Source organism: Coturnix japonica, chromosome 1 (assembly GCF_054131305.1).
Source record: "Coturnix japonica strain WE chromosome 1, WE-NBRP24, whole genome shotgun sequence".
NCBI lineage: Eukaryota > Metazoa > Chordata > Aves > Galliformes > Phasianidae > Coturnix > Coturnix japonica.
In genome coordinates this window covers 123,410,337-123,431,639 of record NC_140663.1, presented here as the reverse complement: position 1 = coordinate 123,431,639, position 21,303 = coordinate 123,410,337, and the positions used below count along the sequence as shown (strand labels likewise).

The window sequence follows — 21,303 nt, the reverse complement described above, 5'->3', positions numbered from 1 at the left end:
ACCCTTGCCATGTGGGATCAGCAGTGCGCAGATGTTTCTAAGTATGAAAATATTTCAGGGCTAGTAGAAATGCCTTCTTCAACTGCAGGAAGGATGGTGGTTCCTGGGATCAGTCCTGACACAGCACTCCTCCTCATTTCAACCCCTTCAGCATTCCTAGATGTGGGAGCCTCCCAGAGCTTTCATTGAGGCCCTGGAACGAGTTCAAAGGAGGGCAACAAGCTGGTGAGGGGTCTGGAACACAAGCCGTATGAGGAGAGGCTGGAGGAGCTGGGAATGTTCAGCCTGGAGAAGAGGAGGCTCAGGGGAGACCTTATTGCTCTCTATAACTACCTGAAGGGAGGTTGTAGTGACCTGGAGGTCGGCTTCTTCTCTTGTGTCATTAGTGATTGGACCAGAGGGAATGGTTTCAAGCTACGGCAGGGGAGATTCAAGCTGGACATTAGGAAGTATTACTTCTCAGAAAGGGTGGTCAGGCACTGGAATGAACTGCCCAGGGAGGTGGTGGAGTCACTGACCCTGGGTGTGTTCAAGGAACGAGTGGAATGTTGTGTTGAGGGACATGGTTTAGTGGGAGCTATTGGTAATAGGTGAATGGTTGGACTGGATGATCTTTTAGGTCTTATAAAACCTTGGTGATACTATGATTCTATGATTCTAAGATTCTTGGTATCCTCCAAGGAAGAGGTAACTCATATATAGGGCTTAGATTTGTCCTACTGTTTGAACTCCAGAAAAAATTAAACGACAAGATTTCTCAGGAGTTCCTTTTTTTAATTGTTTTTGTTTGTTTGTTTGTTTTGTTTTGTTTTGTTGGGTTTTTTTTGTTGTTTTTTTTTTTTTTTTTGAAAAAAGTATAAAAACACATCAACAGAAAAACTGTGCAAAGAAAAAAACATTCACGTCTCAACATCACAGCAAAACAACGTAATTAATATCCTAATAATAATTTACTAAAGATAGTTTACATGTACACTTGTGTGAAGTGCCACATAGTTTTGCTGTGTGCACATTTGTTCTGCAGCCCTTCTTACTGTTCTAGAGTGAGCCATTGCTGGCTCAAGTGACAGTCCAGAGTACTCTGCTGATGTAATACATGGTGTTTAACTTCATTAACTCTTGAGATAGCAGTCATTCCTCTGTGAAATTTATGCTATCGATGTACCAGGCTGAATAACCTTTGGAAAAAGCCTTTTAGGCTGCAATTTCCCAACACCTTTGTGGTATTCACAGGCATGTGGTAGTGCATGTATTTCCAGAACTTCTTGTTTGGAGCAGTAGAAATAGAAGGCTTCCAAGTAATGACTGGTAAAATCCGAAGAGCCTTCTTAACTACTGGAGGCAAAGTCTCTGGCTCTTGGAAAGCCTGGAACTTTATTAAAACCAACTTGATCTTTTTGTCTTCCAATGCACAGTTCACTGCTGCTTGCAGTTCAAAGATGTTTGGTCCACTGACATAGGCTGGGCTCAGAATAATTATTGTTCTTCTACTTTGTCTAATAGCTGTAACAACTTCATCTGTGTATGCTGGAGAAGAAATTACAATTGTTATTGCAAAGTGCATTCGACTTTTTATCATAATTAGTTCATTTAATGATGGATAATCACCAGAAATACAGAAAAGTGGAAATAAAAGTGCTAAGCAACCACATCAACCTTAAAATCATTCATGATCAGAACGTATCTCTGCCATTCTTACACAACCTTGAGTACATAACTGGATGCTCAAAAGGTGGAGGGCACAGCTGAGGTCACAACCACAGTACATTCAAGCAAGTTCTCTAAGGACACTTGGATTTGTCTCTATCTCTCACAGAGAGAGGTACTGAGGACTTCCAATTATTGCCAATGGCACTGATCAAGGTGAGTCAGAAAGTAACTACTGAAAAATTCAGGGTCTTCTTTTCACAGAATGGACCCTGACTGTGAAGGCAGGATGTGAAGGATGAGAAGGATGAGAAGTTTTGTCTCATCCATGTACCTCAGAATGGAATGGAATGGAATGGAATGGAATGGAATGGAATGGGTTGAAAAAGACCATAATGCTTATCTAGTTTCAACCCCCCTGCTATGTGCAGGGTTGCCAACCACCAGACCAGGCTGCCTTGTGCCTCCTCAGCAGCCATACTCAAATATATACATTCCTTGGTTGCAGGGACCAGGTAAAAAGATCAAACATGGCAAGATATGAACAGAAACTTTGATGCCAAAACATATCATTTGTTGAACAAGTGCACAAGATTTTTAGGAAAGAAGAAAAATTTATAAGGAACTGAAGACTTTCTACCAACCACAGGAACCTTACCTCCTCCTGGAAGAATATCTCTTTCAAGAATGCATAACTTGTATCCATATTTGTTTTCAAGCATGTCTGGAAGGATCTCCAGGGCAAATTTTTCCTCACTAATAAGAGCAGAGTCACTTTCAGGAGAGTCTGTTTTTGCATAGGACACAAAGGCATCAAACTCTTTGCCATCTAAAAGAAATAAATACATACATAAGTAACGCAGCATACATTAACAGGTGTCCAAACTATTCCTCTTGTATGCCTCTTAATGCAGCATTTCCATTTCTGTTCTATACACTTGCTTCCTATTCAAGCAGACCCAACACAACTTGAAACTTGTAAAGCAATCATGAAGCACAGCAATTCAGTTATGCAAAGCCAAGCCTGTCTCTCCACTGTCTTCTCTGTAGACATAGCTACCAAAGTAAATGAGGATATTTCAGATGACCAGTGCAAGAAGGTTTAAAATAGGCACCTTATTTTTCTGTATTTTTACACATATATACTGGTTTTAACCAGTGGAAGATTTGGCACCTCCCAGACAAATTCCATGCTCCAGGGAATTTTTCCCAACCTTTTCCGTCATTCATCCAAATGCTGAGTACAAAGATAGTCACAAATGCACAACCTACTTTATAAACATAGTGAATTTTATTTTAAAAAGCTGGGAGGAGCAATGCTCATGGACATTAGCTGTTGTGAAAGATACACTGTTTTCATACACTGCTATGTTTCTAATCAGAGAGAAAGGTGGAAGTAGCAAAGACTAAATCTGATTCAAATACGAGCTCAGAAAAAGAGTACCATCCAGCTTCTGAACTTTGTTCCAGTCTTGTTAAAAGGATGTTTGCAAAGTGCAGCTGCTGAATATATAGCAAACTCTCAGCTCCAAAACATTCTGGTACCAAATTGGTGACCCAAATTTTAAGCATTCCTATGAATAAAACAAAAGAAATCTGTTTGCTAAACGAAATTTGTACTGCACTTGAAGGAAGATGAAAGAGAACATAAGAAGTTGCTCATGATGCAAAAGGCACACTGATCTCAGTACAACATGAATAAGAATGCTCCTAATGCCATTCGAGATGCCCTAACATTGGTTGATGAGTCAGCCACATTTTACATGGGCGCTATTGGGGGCCCTAATGTTTTGGAACAGGATATCCTCAGGCGAGTCAAATGACAGCAGATATCTTTTTATTTAATCAATTGACTCATGTTACATATCAATATAATCAAGAGAAACCAGAAAGTAATTCAGCTGTTCAGCATAGGGTGTTTCTGCAGAGTGAGCTGAGAAGTTCTCTAGATTTCACCATATTGATCACATTCCATAGAATGGGAACTGAGACATCTAACCCCTACACAGCCACCTAGGTAACAGTACTGAATCTTACCCTTCCATGCTAACATTCTGAATTCTACTATTTTACTGCTATGTTGAGCCAATGTAGGCCCAAAAGAGTGAATCAGCAACAGCAAACACTCATGGCTCGGAGGTGGGGCAGTGTGTCGCTAGACTGGTTTAGCTGAAATGTTCAGCTGTGTCCTGATCTGAAGGTCCTCTGCACACTACTTTTAAATGTCAATAAATCCTTCACAAAACAAGCCAGATATTCCTCATTTCACCCATAGAGGTCACTGCAATCTTACTAGACAACCACCAATGATAAATACATCATGGTTTTTGCTTTTTTTTTCTTTTTAGCATCACTGCTGTAATAACAAGTTAAAAATGCATACATAGTAAGTACAATTCGGCTTTTTTTTCCCCTCCAGAACAGTACAGGAGAATAGCTGCACCCTGAGAATCTTTTGAGACATATGTTTCAGATGCTCACAATGTTGGAAATGATGTTAGTTAAGCAAAATTACTGTAAAACTTGTCTATAAATATTAATATATTAAATATTAAATATTAAAGCTTCTTCACTGCTTCTTTCTCCCTGTGGGAGAGACAAGATTTTTAATAAGTTTATCTTAATTATCTATGGAGGAAGCCCAAGGGTTAGAAAGGTGTGAGATAAAGGATGAGCTCACTGCTGTTTTTAGCTAGCTAATGAAAGGGTACAGCGATGATGGAGAGATTTCCTTGAGGAGCACAGTGATAGCAGAGAAGGCTACAGACAGAAGCTACAATAAAGAAAATCCTCATTAGAAGTTAGTAAAAAAAACCTTTTCACTGCAAAAAATGGTCAAGAACTGAAGCAGGTTGTTCTGAAAGGTTGTGAATTCTCTACCCTTGGAGGTATGCAAAACTTGGTTGAACAAGGTCTTGAGCCATTCAGACTAGGCTGCTTCTGCTTTCAGCATTATCTGTAATCAAATGACTTCCAGGGCCCCTACCATCTTATGTGGTTCTGCAATTTTCTCATGCTGTGCTAAGTGGGAAAGAAGGAATGATGCAAAGGAAGAAATGGCAAAATGACATCAATTTTTTTGCTTTGTTGCTTCATGAGCAAGCCGTTTCAAATCTCAAGTAAATCGATACACATCCACACGAAGTGAGAAGGACATAATCCTACAGCTGGGAACACTTTTGGGGAGAGTCATCTTTGGAAGTAAAACTTGCTGGCTAGGCATAGCTAGTCTGCACACTTTATGCCCCCCTTGCTGTAAATGGGACTGTGTGCATGCAGTACACAGGAGTTAAGGAGTAAGAAGGACAGAAGGTGCAAGAGATCCAGAGGTGTCTTAAACTTCAATGTACAAATCTTGACAGGTCTGCCTTTGTCCTACTGACAAATGTCATCAGGTCTATGGGGACTTTCCAGAGGTTCTTAAATCAATCAACTACCAAGCAGAGGGGAAATTTTAAGTGATTTCCCAAAGCACTTTTGATAGTTGTCCTAGAGCTTGCAACAATACTTTCCGAAAAAGCAGTCAATTGTTTCATCGTGTATGTATTTATAGATACATAGATAAATATTTCATACATAATTGAAATACATCTATGGAAACACAAAAGTAAACTCGCATATTGTATATCTCAACATGCATCAAGACTAAAGGATTTTTAAAAAAATTTCCTTGGGTAATTTCTATCAGATATATTTAAATCCACTTAAAAAAAATCAAATGCTGAATTCATTGAAGTAGGCACTGTGATTTCTGATACATTATTTACTGCGTAATATGTTGGAGGCTCATTTTAGCTGAGATGACGTGGCAATGCCACTACAGAAACTTGAAATTTGGAAAAATTGATCACTGATGTAAAATCATGATAGACAACCTATCTTTCAGAAAGGAAAAACTGCCCCAAAGTGCACTAAGTTTGTGTTCCTCATTATCTTATTTCACGGAACCACAGGATGACTGAGGTTGGCAGGGCCCCCTGTGTTCCTCTGGCCCAACTCCTCTCCAGCAGAGCCATTCATAGCAGAGTCCCCAGGACCACGGCTAGGCAACTTCTGGCTCGGTCTCCAAGAAGCAGATCCCCTGGGCAGCCTGTGCCAGTGCTCTGTTATCCGCACAGCACAGAAGTGCCGCCCTGTATTCATAGGGAATTTCCTGTGCTTCAGTTTTTGGCCATGGCCTCTTGTCCTGGCACTGGTCACCACTGAAAAGAGATTACCTTCAACCTCTGTGCACCCTACTCTCAAGTATTTGCACACATTGATGAGATCTCCCTGAGTTGCCTCTTCTCCAGACTGAACAGGTCCAGATCTCTCAGCCTCTCCTCATAGGATAACCTACTCCTTTGATCATCTTTGTGACCCTCCATTGGACTCTCTCCAGTACATCCATGTCTCTCTTATACTGGGCCAGAACTGGACACGGTGCTCCAGGTAAGGCTTCACCAAAGCTGAGTGAAGCAGAAAGATCAACTCTTGACAAGCTAGAATAATTTGCTGAATGCAGCCAAGAATACTGTTAGCATTGTTAGCATTCTTAACATCTACAGCACGTAGTTGACTTGTGTTCAACCTGGTATCCACCAGGACCCTCAGGTCCTTTTCCGCAGAGCTTCAGAACAGGGTCATTAAGAGAACTGAATTAAGGAATTAGTACACACCAGATTAACTCAAAGAACAAAAGGCAATAGGAAAATTGGAGAATAGTAATGTTATACTGTTTCTTACTGTTTCTTACCTTCTGTAGTTTCATTGTGGACCATATAGCTTCTGTAAATTAGCACTATTTCAATCCAGTGCTGGTAAATAAAGGCAGTGCTCAAAAGGAATGCAAAGAGAATAGAAATGGCGCTGCACAGTACATACAAGAAAAACACTGTAGAAAGAAAAGGGTTTATCATAAGTCAGACTTTCCAACTTAGATAAAAAGCTCAGTTCACAAAAGGAGACAAACTAGCTCACAGTCTTCATTCCTTCCCTTCTAGCAAACTTTACAGAAGTCAAGAATGCATTTAGCTGCAAATTTTAGTACAGTGTTTCAGTCTACTGCTAGGGATCGTGCTTGAACTGCATCTCCCTGTTAGTATGAGATGAAAGGTACAGAGAAAATGGTCTACTATACTCTCATTATTATTATAATCAGGGCAGAAAATAATAATTGCTTAAGATGGAAACTATACACATAGCTGCATGCAGAATCCTGCTGGAGACTTCCTATGCCACCTTACTGACGAATGTCCACTGTGAGCTATGGTTCAAATGAGAGAGTGGCTTCATTTCCACACTGCTTCACTTTTTGGCCTTTGCTTGAAAAGCTACTGTATTCATATCAGGTACAGAATAAAAATGCATGCTAAGGATTGGGAAAACAGAAACATCCTATGAAAATCTGTAAGGGCAAGCAGTCCTCCATTTGCTCTTACCTCTCTGTTTTTTTTTCAGTTGGATCACAGCAGTAGCATTCCCCACAGAATTTTGAGCAAAGCAGATGAAGTTGCTTCTTAGGTCCCACTCAGTAACTTCTTCCAGTTTAACAACATGACGAAGTGCATGTCCCTTTAAACATCTTGGACAAACATCGAAGAGAAAAAGCATATATTTGCATGACACCTTTGCAGTTCATTCATACAATCACTAAACATCTCAAATACAGAGAAAGAAGATCTTAGAAACGTCTGAACATTTTACTTGAAGTTTTAACAGAGATGCAAATCTCTGGTTTGGAGCTCCCATTTGTGTTTTACTTGCATCATAAGAAGATAATGACATCAGAGGTCTACAGACTGAAAAGTTTATTCTTATTTCATCAGCTCAGCACAATAATTAATATCTTGCTTAGTTTTAAATATGTAGGTCTTTTTGACTTCCATAAGAATTTGAAATTTCCTAAGATTTTGAATATTCCCCCAGGATAAATGTAGAGAAATTAAGCTTCAAAAAAGAGCCCTAAGAGACTACAAGCTGAGCAAAAAGATGGAAAAGCACCATCTCTTTCCAAGGGATAAAAGTCACAAGGACAGGACGGACAAATAGAATAAAACAAAAATGAGGAATTGGAGAACAGAAAATGAAAAAGGAACAAAAGAGTGCCTTTGGGGCACTCTTAGAACACCCAGTGTTTCTGAGTCTGAGTGTTTCTCTTTGGAAACCACAGTACAGGTGTCTATGGGTCATCTCATGTAGGCCTCATGTCATACCACTGCTGGCCAGTGTGCCAATATGACAATATGAACTACCTCCACTAACCCAAGAGTCATGGGCATGATTATGGACACTTAATTTGAGGATTCAACATGTACTAAAGATCTGTTGAGAATGTTTTTTTCTGTGATTCTTTGATTCTATGACTCAGAACTGACTAGTAAAAAGATATGCTTGTATTGCCTCCACTAGATTTCTTGCCCAAGTTGGACACTGTATAACTGAATGAGACAGGAAAATACAGGAAGGAAAGGGAGGCACGGAGACAATTTGAGTTGTCCCAATTGACAGTAGGCTTAACAGTAGCCAAGAGGGTAACAGTATTTTAGCATATATTAGATACAGTATAGCCAGCCAGTAATAAGTGTCTCTCCTGTTACATATTAGGGTTGGTGCAGACTTATCTTGTGTATTGTATGCCATTATTGTTAACATCTTTGAAAGTGCCCAGAAGAGGACACCAAAGCAGGGCTGAAGGTATGTCCTGTGAGGAGAGGCTAAGTGCACTAGGCTGTGCAGTTTGGAGAAAAGGAGGCCAAGAGGTGACCTCACTGCTCTCTGCAGCACCCTGAGGAGAGCAATCACAGAATCACAGACTTATAGGGGTTGGAAGAGACCTCTAGAGATCATCGAATCCAACCCCCCTGCCAAAGCAGGTTCCCTACACCAAAGGAAGGAGACAGAGATGCTGGGCTCTGCTCCTGACAACTGATGGAAGAAGGGAAATGGCACAAAGCTTCACCAGGGGTTGTCAAGCTAGTCATTAGGAACAATTTCTTTACTTTAAGAGAGCTCAAACACTGGAACAGACTTCCTAGAGAAATGGTTCATGCCTCATGGCTGTTTGTGTTCAAGAGGCATTTGGATAATGCCCTCAATAACATCCTTTCATTTTTGGTTAATCCTGATGTGGTCAGGCAATTGGATTTACTGGTCTTCGAAAGTTCCTTCTAATTAACTATTCTATTCTATTCTATTCTATTCTATTCTATTCTATTCTATTCTATTCTATTCTATTCTATTCTATTCTATTCTATTCTATTCTATTCTATTCTATTCTATTCCATTCCATTGCATTCCTTAAGGTCATAGGAAACCTTTCCCCTGTATATCACCTCTCTATGGAGTCTGGTTAATTCTTGCCAAGCAAGACTTGCAGAGCCCTGAAATGTATTTCTGCACACCCTCAGGCTGACCTAATGCACATAGCTCAATAAACACAGCCCAACTTTTGAGGTACACAAACTCATTTCTATGTCATAGAGAACTAGTCTACAGCTCTGTTTCACTGGATCTGGTTTATTTTCCGCTTGGAGACAGCTTTCAGAGAGACAGAATGAATTGTAAGCAAGGCGCAACAGAGGGAGCACACAGCTGATGCAGGCACAGGGGAGGATTCATGCTGAAATTCCCTGTGAGATAAAGCTTTAGGAAAAAGAGTTAATACTACACAGAAAACATTGAGTTCTTCAATTTATGGCCATATCATAATTTGAATGTGTGCTTCTATATGTAAATGTGCTCATGGACAGACACAGTAACATGTCAAAGGATAGTTCTGAGCACCCTTCAGTAAAATTACATATTCAGTAAAGCTCTTGTAGAAAGATTTTTACAGTTGCCAACAGCGTAACACTACTACTGTGTTTCTTTCTTACCCTGTTTCCTGGTTCAGTTTCTCATTCATATTTTCTTTGTTGTCTCTTTTCCATATTACTTTCTGATGAGGATCTCTTTCGAACCCAAACTGTACACGGCATTCCAGTTCAAGGGGCTTTCCTGAGACAAGTTAATATAGGAAAAGCATGCATGCAGGTCACTGGAATGTTTTTCTCTTTAATAATCTGGGATATGTAAAATATATAAAAGTCATAGAAAGTTCTCATACTCAAGAGAGCAAAGCTATTTTGTTTATCAAGGTCTATCACCATCCACAATTAACTCATTTGAACATTTTCTTTCACTGTCAGAAAAAGAATAAACTTACCAAGCTCTGCTTCAAGGATCGCCACACCACTGGGATACAAGATGTTTGGTGGATGGATAGTGTTTTTTGCTGCAATTAACAGGACTGCTATTAGTAACTAGTGCTACTGTCAATGGCAAAGACCAGAGAAAACATTTCAAAGGTTTATCTTTTTCCGATGTTAGGTAGAAATCTGACATCACAGTCCAAGAGTATGATTTATGGTTGGTAAGCTGTCTGAGAGCTCACAGTATGAAAGCTTTGTCTACAAGACTTACATAGCTACTTAAACTGCTATGTCAGTAGTTGAACTGGGGAGCTCAGCATTGCACTGCACCTGAGGTTATTTAGGATTCAGAAACAAGGATCCCTTTTGCAAACCCCCCCCTGTGGGACCCAATCCCCACATGAGTTCCCTGTCGAGTTCCATTCCACATCCACTAAGCATGCATATTGCACACTAACTCCTTATTTACACTTTACACAGCACAGATACTTGCATTAAAATACTATGTTGTCAGGTCTTTTTTCTAAGAGTTGACAAAGAGCATGGATAACGACACCCAGTTTGTGCAGTGTGATAAACAATTACCCAGGCTGTGAGAAAGTGGTATGAAGGGCCTAAAAGTCACAGCTCTGATATTCTAGGGAAGTCCCATACTACAGGAAATGTTGAAATGTTGCCACATAAACCCTTTTTTTTTTTTTTTTTTTTTTTTTTTTAACTACACTGAAGCAGAGAAAGCTGCAACCCATCTACTTCTGGATACAAAATAGATGCAGCTATGCCACATTGCTGGACAGTAATGTTCCAGACTAAAAGACAAGGCCTGAAAGAACAGATCATAGTGACAGTGATGCTGTTCCCAGAGAGCATGCAAAAACAAAGAGCATTGTTGTCTTTGTTGTTAGTTAGATTGCTCTCAGGTCCCATATTTCCTCAGACACTAAATGCCATATCACCGTTTTTGAGTGAAAAAAAAATAAAAAATGAAGATCTCATGCACTGCAGAAGTAATCACCATGTCAACCCAATAGAGGATTCTCTAACTCATACTTTAAGTCAAGCCACCACTTCAGGAACACGTGTAGGACTGAAATATAGTGTTATACTCCACAGCTGACAAGCAAAATTAGCATTCTTCCCTCTAGATTTACCTGTGCCCATGACAGGTACTCAAATATCTTTCTGACATTGCACATACAGTGAGTGGAATACACTGGCTCCAGTAGAGGTTCCATGAATTCTACTCTCTGATTAAGTGATTTAAATCCTTGTGTAGATTTGATTACCGCTGTTAGGAATCAAGGCAGAATGAGATCTTGACACCTATAGCATTAGTAATTTTTTTACTAAATACCGAAGGTCCTACTCTGTCCAGAAATGTCCTCAGAAGACTTGGAAGTGAATTCTAATGGAAGTGAAGCTAGTCTAGTTTGTAATTTGTCAGAACAAGATCCTGAACAAAATATAAAGAAAAGAGAAAACATACTTTTGAAGTATTTTATACATAGTTACAACTACTCACCAATGACTTCTACTGTAACTACTGTTCTCATTATCCACTGAGTAGTGTTGTCAAACATGGTATAATCACATACGTATATTCCAGCATCTAGAACATATGTTGTTTTCAAATAGATTTCACTATCCACAAGCTTTAGGCTTTTCCTGGTTTTCCTGTATTCTAACTGACGGCCATCCTAACAACAATAAAATAATATCAAAGAATTCAATGATTTTTTATTGTTGTTGTCACTGTTGCTGTCCAACTATATTATAAGGTATTTGGATGGAATTGCCATGACAGTAGGGTTAAGTCATACTCTTTTCATCGAAAACAAAAACTTTTGCTATTTACATTTTAAAAAATTGTGGGCTGTAATATGTGAATATCAGCACCTATAAAACAAAACAACAAACAAACAAAGAAAGCCCTTACATTTGTGGCTGCTGAGAAAAATGCAAAACAGTGAATCTAAGTATAAATTAAATTCACATTACCAAAGGTCAAAGAAAAGGATCACTGTTTTGTACATTTATAGAATAGGTGTTTTTATTTTTGTAAATAAATGGCTTTGAAACCAGTTCCATGACCTGTTATAGGAAAAAAAAATATGGTTTTGGATTGTATGGGATTGTATCAATTGTCACTATTTTCAAACGGAAGAATGCTGTTTTTTGAAAAGTGCCCCTCGTTATCACAGTTTAGTTTAGGTAAAATCTCTATGGGTATAAGGAAATTTCCTTAGGACAAATGAAGCAAAGACATACCTCATATAAAGCTTGTAAGTAAATGAAGAGTCGCTTCATTTTGTTTGATGCATAAGTACTGTAAATAGTACCAGGTAGTAGAATGAACAATTGAATTTTCAGTCTTTTTTGTTTGCTTATATAGTATGAGTTTAGATAGAACTATTTGTGAATATAGTATATGATTACTAGTGACTATAGTATTATCTCACTTTAGTGAGAACTATTGATGACAGGTGGATGGTTGGACTGGATGATCTTGTAGGTCTTTTCCAACCTTGGTGATTTATGACTCTATAATTCTATAGCATTTTACAATTCTTACAGACAAAGTAGGGATAATTTTTAGCTTGCAGGTAATTTAGAAGTCATTTGAAAAAGACTAAGTCAGTAATTTCTCTGTGGGATGGTCTTTCATTAGAAACAGGTGTCTGAAAGAACAATTTGCTATATTAATATTAAAATAAATTTGTTTCTAAAAAAGCCAATTATTTTTCTTTCATACATTTGATATTTTCAGAATTTAAAATCAAAACAAAACTTTAACATTTTATATTTCAGCAGAGTCAATTTTGTAAATAACCAATTTTGATTCTCAGTTACTACAATTAGTTGAAAGGAAACTATGCCAAATTCTATACCTCCACTGCACTTCTGAATACTTAAAAGACTGACACTTACCTTGTACCACCTTACATCCGCTTTCTTTATATGGTTGTAGCATTTTGTCCCTTGACAAGCTATTGAATTCCCATTGTCAGCAAGAAGATACAGTGTATTTGTACCATAGCCCGAACATTTTGCCTCTGCCTTTGTATGAACCTCCAGAAGGATTTTGAGACATGGGATTTTTTTGCTGAGTGATACATAAAAAAAGTTAAACTTTTAATATAAAAGCAAAATAAATACATCAATTCTTACCTAGAAATATTATGTCTTTGCCCCATTACATACCGTATCATACAGATGTAGATTCCAGAAGCATTCTCCCTTACTGGTTTAAACCAAAGTGCATCCCCTTTCAGAGTAACATTAGAGTTTTCCTCGACAGCTTTAATATATCCTTTGTCTTTCTGATGCCAGAACCATTTCACCTCATGTTGCTTTAGAACTGAGTTGTTATAAATGTTGGTAGTATCATTATCTGGCAAAGCACATTGTAAAACAAACTCTTCATCACTAATTGCACGATAACGTACTTGAGGCTCTGCATGGAAACAACCTGAAAAGTAGGAAAATTTAATATCAGTACCACCTGAAAAGAACACATATCCGTCAGGTCTAAAAAAATAAAATAAAATAAAATAAAATAAAATAAAATAAAATAAAATAAAATAAAATAATTTTAAAAAGAATATTTAAAAAAAATACAGTTTTCCCTTTCTTCATGCTAATAATTTTTTTCATGTGGCCAATTGTCCAAAGTTCTCAAAAGTTTGTCCAAAAGCTGCCAAATGTTTGTTAGACCTTTTTCAAAAGCTTAATATGAAAATAGCTTAAGATTTTTAGTGAACCAAAGTTTTTCATGTGGATGCTAATCTGTAAAACCTCAACTCTATTAGAAAAAAAAACAACAGTGCATCTATCCCAGCTTCCCTCGGATTAGTGGAGAAGGGAGTGAGATAAACCTGAAGAAGTAGAGCCTACCTGCCCCACTCCCTAGTTAAGTTAAGACTGACAAACATTTCATTATTATCTCACTGCTTTCAAATCTTTCCCTCATACATTTCAGTCACTATGTCTAAATCAGATGGATTTTCAGATTCTGAATGCTGTGGTCACACATCCTAACCCTAAGTTCTCCAAAGGCTGACCAACCTCCTGGCAGACAGGATATAGTAGCCCCTCAGTGATGGGTGGTGGAATTTCATATCAGTAGAAGGAAAAACATGAACACTTTGGTTCCTCCCGTGCCCCCATGGGAAATCCTTTGCAGTTTTTATTTCTCTCTGAGTGTGGAATTGACTAAGCTCTTCCAGATAGATAGACTGTATGGGTGGAAGGCTCTGATATATTGATCTCATCCTGTCTTTGCTTTCCACTTCCCCCATGGCTGTACCAGCTGCTGAAGACTTCAGGAGTAACATAATAATAATAATAATAATAATAATAATAATAATAATAATAATAATAATAATAATAATAATAATAATAATAAAATTAATGTGTTCCATTACCAGAAATTCTCCTTTATTTTTGTCCTTTCCTTTTCAGTGGGGAACTGAATTTAGCACCCAGCACAGAGCCAACTGTACTACCAATACCTAAAAAGCCTTCAGAAAAGTTAGAAACATCCATATGCCTGATACAGGCACAAACTGGTGCAGGAAAATCTCATGAAGTCATGACAAGAAGTTGATTTGCTTCTCTATGCTTTCAGCAAGCATTATGACCACCAAAACTCACCAAAGCAGATTTCTTACCTGGAAAATTAATCCCTCTAACTTCCGTTCCAATGATAAACAATGCTAGAATCCAGTAAAAAGTAAGCATCATCTTCTTTATAAATTTTGGTTGGTATTCTGAGATGTTTCGAGATTCTTTAAGAATCATCTTGCTCTCTGTAAAAGAGAAAAACAGACTTTTTTGCTATTAATAATATTGTAAGTCAGGATGTTAAATATGTGTCTCATTGTGTAGCTCTGTGAACATTAGCAGACAATACAGCGTAGATACAGCTTGTTTTAAAAGTGAGGTTTGCAGTGCTCCTCCTGCTCATATCATTTCACACAAATGCAAGATAAATAGTAAGTGAGAATACACAAAACCTCTTTAAAATATCTTGCAATGACATATTCATCATATATCTTACATATAATACAGATATGCATACAAATATCTTCTGCATCACAGTGCTTGAATGACCTTAGAGAGCTGCAGAACAGGACAACATCCACACCATCATTAGGTACCATCTCTGTTCTGTTCCATTTGCAAGCAGAGAGTGGGGAGCTTCTAAAATCCAGAGGATCTGGGAGCAGGTCCACAAAGGTCTTACCTTATAACCTCCAAATCAAAGTGAAACCCCAGATCCTGTTGTAGAAATTATTCTGCCTCTACTGCACAAAGGCTTGAGCTGTGTCCCGCAGCCTTACCAGCTGTGGAGATAGAGAGAAAACACACCGTCCATTGTTTGTCTTCAACAGCCCTGGCTGAATCTGGGTATTTAGTTGGAACATCTCAAACGCCTGTGACTGATGTGTCTTATACAGGATCCCAGCAAATAAAGATGCACCCTTTGCTGATGCTCATGTTGTGCAATTGAGACCTCAAGGATTTTTCTTTGCTCTTTGGGCTGTAAAGTGACTGCATTTACACAGTAGCTAGAAAGACACTGAGTCATCCTGAGGGAAAAAAATGTCAGGCAAGGGCTAGTCCCTAATCTGTGAGCATCTCATGCAAATCAGATACAACTCAAACAGGCAGGCATCAAGGGATTATCGAGGGCACCATGAGTTGGCAGCCTTGATGAGGAGAACTCACACTGCATTTTTTTCAGGAAGCTACCCCACATAGAGAGGAGCACTTTAGTCACTGTTCTGTTCAACACATCTCTATTCCTTACAAGTGAGTGGAACAATCTATTTTTACACTCAGTGGTCATAAAGGGTAGGTTCACTTGTTTGCTTTAACCCATCCTGGTTCATTCTTACAAACTGTCAGCTATCAAATGTCATTACCCTGTATACATCTTAAAAACATACTGAAACTCCAAGTCAGTAAGTGAATCTGAATAAAGAGATAGAGTTTCACTGGGTGAAAGTGCTCCTAAACTTTAGAAAGACTGTCTTATCCACTTCATAAAGATGAATTGATCCCGACTCTCTTGGATCTGGTTTTAAGGCAGTCATAAGAGTCTCTCTCAAAGCATCCACTACTGCTGTATCTCTGTATAAAGCAAAGGTGATGTTCTCAGTTATGTCACCCACCAGTCCATGTGACAAAAGCATACTGCTGCCAGTCGCTCGGAGAACCCAAGAGCCTTGTTTGTGATTCAGTGCTGAACTCCCTTGAGCAAGGGTGCAATGGGTCACTGTTGCCAAAGGGAGGTGGACTCATCTGTCACTCTGTCCTACCACACCCTTCTCTCCTCACCCTAAAAAAATGGTTCAGCCCCTCTCTGGTGACAGCTGCAGTTCTCTTTCATGCCTCAGCCCATTTACTAAGCCATTATAAGTTAAGCTGTGGGACTGCTGATTTTCCAGCTGCTCATTTGCCCATAATCAGGGATAAGCAGTCTATATGTAGCAAAACCATATGAAGTGACTGTTCACTAAGCATTTAATAATGCTAATGACATATAATGTCTGTGCTCTCCAGTTTGATTCCATGCTACAAACCCACTTGTCATGTTCAAAAGGTTATCATGAGTGGGAAGAGGTGGGAAAGGGAGGGTTAACTAATGAATTTAATAGCTTTGGTCAGCAATTTCCATAGCACCCTACTGTATTCTGCTAGCCACACTAAGGAACATCACTAACAAGCGTATGAGCTAACTTAGCACTTATTAGAGAACTGCAGAGCCATCGTGACAGCATGTGAGGTTAAGAAGTGTGATCTTGTATACGTGCTGGATAGGAAGAAGGAAATTCACAGCTGAAGCAAATAATGATTGCCTAAAGAAGAGGGTTCTTGAAAAAGGATAATTTTAAATGACTATCTACATTTGTTTACACTGTGGGTGGACTAAAGGTGATTTAGAGACTTAAAATATTCAGTGACTTGCTTTTATCTTGTCAGTATTTGCCAGGAAAATCAAAGCAGTTTTTCCCTGGATAACATTATCTGCCTCTCTGTCTTCTCCAGCCATGTGTTCGTCCCTGTTATCATATACTTAGTTCAGCAATGTAGGATGCCATTTCACTGGAAATCAACATATATGCAAAAAAAGGCTAATGTGGTTTTAAAGTAATTTCCTGTGGTAAAACAATGTGAAAGAGAAGAATAAGAGCTGTATACTTTTTCCTATGTTTTAACTCCTATAAGACTCTCAGAAAAAAAAAAAAAAAAAAAGAAAAAAAAAAAAAAAAAAAAAAAAAAAGAACTGATGAAAGTCACTTCAGCCTTAGAGTTATCAATATCTATTTCAGATTTACATGAGAAAGGCAAAGATAATTTGATTCTAAATGTAAGATTACAAATCGTCACAGAGGAGAAGGAAAAACTTTACAGAGCTTATAAAGTAAAATATAGTCTAGTAAAGCTGCTTACTAATGCTTCTTATTTTAAGTTTTGTTTTATTTACGTATCTATTTTTTTATTTTGCTCAAGTAATTAAAAACACTTAAAACAATTAAAAACTTATATCAAAAGGCAATAAAACAAACTCAACTGTAAGTGAGGGGAGGGGGCAGAAGAGAGGAATGGACTAAAATCTAGAATAAAAAAAGAGACTATCTGAAAATCTTACCTGCACATCTTACGCTACGTGGTACGAATTGTGGTAAGGTTTAGCTGAATGCTGTTGAGTCTCTGTTTCCTTTACAGGAATTTCCTCTACTTCAGTGTCATCATCCCTTCCTTTTTCGGTTTAATTGCTTTAGGTTCAAAGTTTCCGGGTAATTTTCTTGTAAAAAGACAGGGGAAAAAAGAGTTGCCTCTACTAAAAAAAAAATCAAAGGTTTCTGAGCTTTAAATCATTTACTTGCACTGTGTTCAAAAACACATTGGATTTTTTAGTTTGTTTCATTTAAGAGGAGAAATTGTACCTTTTTTCCTTTCTTTTTTTCTTTCTTTTTTTTTTTTTTAATTTCTTTTTTTACCTAAATGCTGCTACTGGGTGAAAATAGTACATAATTTCCAAAATCTTCAAGCCAGCCATATATCTGCACAGTACAGAATAATATTCAATATACCAGGCAAGTTCTTACTGACCTTACAATCATAGAAACATAGAATTGCTCAGGTTGGATAAGACCTTCAAGATCACCAAGCCCTTATTTGCTTTCTGCATGCATGAGGGCTGTGACACATTATCAATATCTTCCTGTGCCCTCACATTTCTCCCCTGTTGGCAGCCCTAGCGGGGCTTTGCAGAACAAGAAAAATGTAGCCCTGATGAATACGAGCTGTGTGACATCCCCACTGGACCTACCAGGGCAGGCAGAGCACTTCAGCATATACAGCCCCACATAGTCCAGCACCTCTTCCAAGGTTCCTTTTAGGTTGTGAAATCCTTAAAAGACAGGCTGCATACTGACTTGGGCTACATAAAAGCATAAAATCATTTCAATAGATGTCATTGGGATATAGAGGTCTCTGCTTGCACCAGACATTTCAAGAGCAGCAGGACTTGTTTGCTCTTCCCCTGTGTGAGACTCACTCTTTACTGCAGTTTGGGATATTTACTCTATTGCATTTGGGTTCCACAAGAAGGTAAGAAAGGCTTTCTGCTGTGGTACACCAAGTAAATACAATGTTGCCACTGCTCAGAGAGTATGGAATCATGGCAATTAGAAGGAAACTTCAAAGGCAGTATAGCCCTGCTCCCCGGCAATGAACATACACAGCTCAATTCAGGTTGCTCAGAGCCCCATCCAGCCTAAAAATAGTCACATTCTTTTAGGCAATAGCCAGTACTAATGTTTGGTTAAGTTAGGTCCTGAGCATGTGGAAGTATAAGACAGGTATTCTCAGATTCCACAGCTGGTGATTAAGCTTGGTGGTTGTCTTCTTCAGTATCTTCAGTGTTCTGCCCCAGTACAAAACATGTCTGATTTATTAGTTACAAGAGGCTCCAATGGTTATAGGTTTCAATCTAAGGAGAAGAGCCTTATGAAGGTGCCCTTTCTGATGGCATGGGGGGGAAAGCAGTTTACTTTCCCCTTTAAGGAATGCAATACAGATGAAGTAAAGCCCATGCTACCTTCATAGAATCACAGAATCATAGCATCATTAAGACTGGACATCTAAGACATTCTAGTGCAATTGCAGATCCATCACCACTATGCTCACTATGTCCATAAAGCCATTGCTCAGATAATCAGGAAGAGGACTGTTTTCCAAATACAGATCTTCCAGACATACAATATATGTCAAACTCTTCAAGTACTAACAGGCTTATTAAAATAAATAATAATAAAAATAAAGTAGAGCAGTCCAATCACTTGATAAAACACCAGTCACCCAGAGTTTTGAATGTTGCCAGTTGGATAAAAATCTTGTCAAATAATACCATCATTCTGGCTTAGCCTCTGCCCAAACTCACCCACCCTCTTCTGTAGAAGTAACATATATTCTAAAAATCAGCCTCACACACTATAATTATCAGTCTCCTTTTTTTTTTTTTTTTTTCCTTTGCTGATAGAGCATGTTTACAAAGGAACCAATCCGGAATTCCCTCTCTGCCTCCTCTCCACTCATTCACTCATTCAGCATATTTTAGGCTACGGCCAGAGGAAACTTCAGGCTCCACACTCGATCATACATTCCTGTCCCTGTGGAACATCAAGGCAGGAGTCCACATCCTACCTTGTTCATCTCACTTCTGCTTGAGCATTCTGTCAGCAAAGAAGCAGAGGGGAAAATGCACCTCTCATCATCATCTCACCATCTAGGCATGTAATCTTATGCTAGTAGGAAGAATTAAGTCTCTTTTCTATTCTTGTACTATTCTGGCTTGACACGTTAATGTACCACGGCCTCGCCTCCCTAGCTATGGTTAACACTGACTGGGTAAGAAATTTTCCACTCCAGTTATTTTCTACCCTGTGTCAGTGGTGTTGGTTCTGCAGTCAGAGGTGTCTGAACAACATCTGAACTTGAACTTCAGTTCACCTTGTACTGGATTATATGGCCAGTGGAATAGCATACAGTCAAGAGTGGCTCATGGGGCAGTGGGGTAACTCACCAGTTTCTCCCTTGTGAAGTAAGGGAAAGTCTTGTTAGCTACTATAGATCTATTGCACTACAGTACAGTCTGCCTTAATCAATAGTGTGCAGTAAGACTAGTGTCACATGGATGCAATGGTAATTGAACAGATCACCTGAAAGCAAAGAAAAATGCAAAGGATATACTTACGAATCAGGCCTTTAAAATCTTTTTTTCTCATAAACTTTCACACTGTTAGTCAGAAAGGATTGCTTAGTACCTCAAATTTGATGGTAAACATTTTTTGGTAGCAACATCTTTCTTGACAGTGTATCCCACATATTGGAAGCCAAGAAATGTAAACCTGGCACAGATGTCCACCACTGTATTAAGAGTTTTCATGCAGAAACTCATTGTGCTTTAGCACTGATTTTTTTTTTCTTTTAGTGTTTGTTTTTTTTTTCTCTTCCTGGATTTATTTCTTTACTCGTATTCCTTTTCCCTTTCATCCAGTCAGCCTGAACAATTTAAATGCTTCCTGAGCCCTTTCACATGTTTTCCCAGTGATTCTTATGGCTCTGTCTTGCATCTCTCAATGTCTTACTTTGGTGACAGCACTTCCTCAGTATTTGCACTATATCATTTGACTTCATCATGTTGGCAGCTGTCAATGATCAGCAAATGCACTGCAGTTCTCCCAAGTTTTCATTTCCAAACTATGAGTTCTTCCTTGTAATTGATTTTTGCAGTATCTTCCTTAACTACTATAAATGTGAATATTCTTTATATACGACATTATAAGCCACAGCACACAGACAGACGTTTTTTCCACAGCTGAACTGAATATTTACGCTTTAGTCTCCAAGTGAGTATCAGGCTACAGAAATGAGGAGTACTCCATAATATTTGACTTTTCTCTCCTCTCCTCTCCTCTCCTCTCCTCTCCTCTCCTCTCCTCTCCTCTCCTCTCCTCTCCTCTCCTCTCCTCTCCTCTCCTCTCCTCTCCTCTCCTCTCCTCTCCTCTCCTCTCCTCTCCTCTCCTCTCCTCTCCTCTCCTCTCCTCTCCTCTCCTCTCCTCTCCTTCTTTCCTCATCTTTTAAATCAGATTTGTACAGCTTTACAGATAGTTTTGGATACACTTGTAGAACAGCATTCCTTTACCATAGTCAGAAAACCTAAAGCAGCTACAATTTCCCTGCACTGTACGGTCATTATTTTGTAACCACATATTAAAACACCTCCAACACACAACTGGAACTGATTTAACTATAGTGTTTGCCAAAATAATTGAGCAATGAACTGTAAATCTGTGCCATAAATAACTTAGGCCATCAAAGCACTGAACTTTACTTTGAATTTGATAAATAATACAAAGTAAATATATTACACTGGACTGCAGTGTACCTCACTTGTTGTACATACTATATT

At 38.6% G+C, this 21,303-nt stretch overlaps 1 protein-coding gene across 2 annotated transcripts; it reads right to left on the bottom strand.

The window, feature by feature from the left end:
- Positions 1-851: 851 nt before the first annotated feature.
- IL18RAP (interleukin 18 receptor accessory protein) lies at positions 852-17,609 on the bottom strand. Of its 2 annotated transcripts, XM_032441906.2 has the most exons (12): positions 17,476-17,609; positions 15,064-15,163; positions 14,489-14,626; positions 13,020-13,287; positions 12,747-12,921; positions 11,341-11,515; positions 9,833-9,901; positions 9,504-9,624; positions 7,068-7,210; positions 6,383-6,520; positions 2,306-2,476; positions 852-1,527 (listed from the first exon to the last, which is right to left on the bottom strand). In XM_032441906.2, the coding sequence occupies exons 3-12, from the start codon at positions 14,616-14,618 to the stop codon at positions 1,154-1,156; spliced, it is 1,764 nt and encodes a 587-aa protein (XP_032297797.2). In that variant the 5' UTR covers positions 14,619-14,626; positions 15,064-15,163; positions 17,476-17,609; the 3' UTR covers positions 852-1,153. The 2 variants fall into 2 exon arrangements, with proteins under 2 accessions (XP_032297797.2, XP_032297799.2); XM_032441908.2 differs by lacking the exons at positions 15,064-15,163; positions 17,476-17,609 and having other exon boundaries at positions 14,489-14,741.
- Positions 17,610-21,303: the final 3,694 nt, after the last annotated feature.

What these genes read in the sequence shown, in the direction of transcription:
- IL18RAP (XM_032441906.2), bottom strand. Translation starts at nt 14,618, where the DNA reads ATGATTCTTAAAGAATCTCGAAACATCTCAGAATACCAACCAAAATTT. An exon ending in CGGATGTAAGGTGGTACAAG is followed by an intron (nt 11,516 to 12,746) that starts GTAAGTGTCAGT and finishes TATTGTTGTTAG; the next exon opens with GATGGCCGTCAGTTAGAATA. An exon ending in ACTGAAAAAAAAACAGAGAG is followed by an intron (nt 6,521 to 7,067) that starts GTAAGAGCAAAT and finishes TTCTTTCTACAG; the next exon opens with TGTTTTTCTTGTATGTACTG.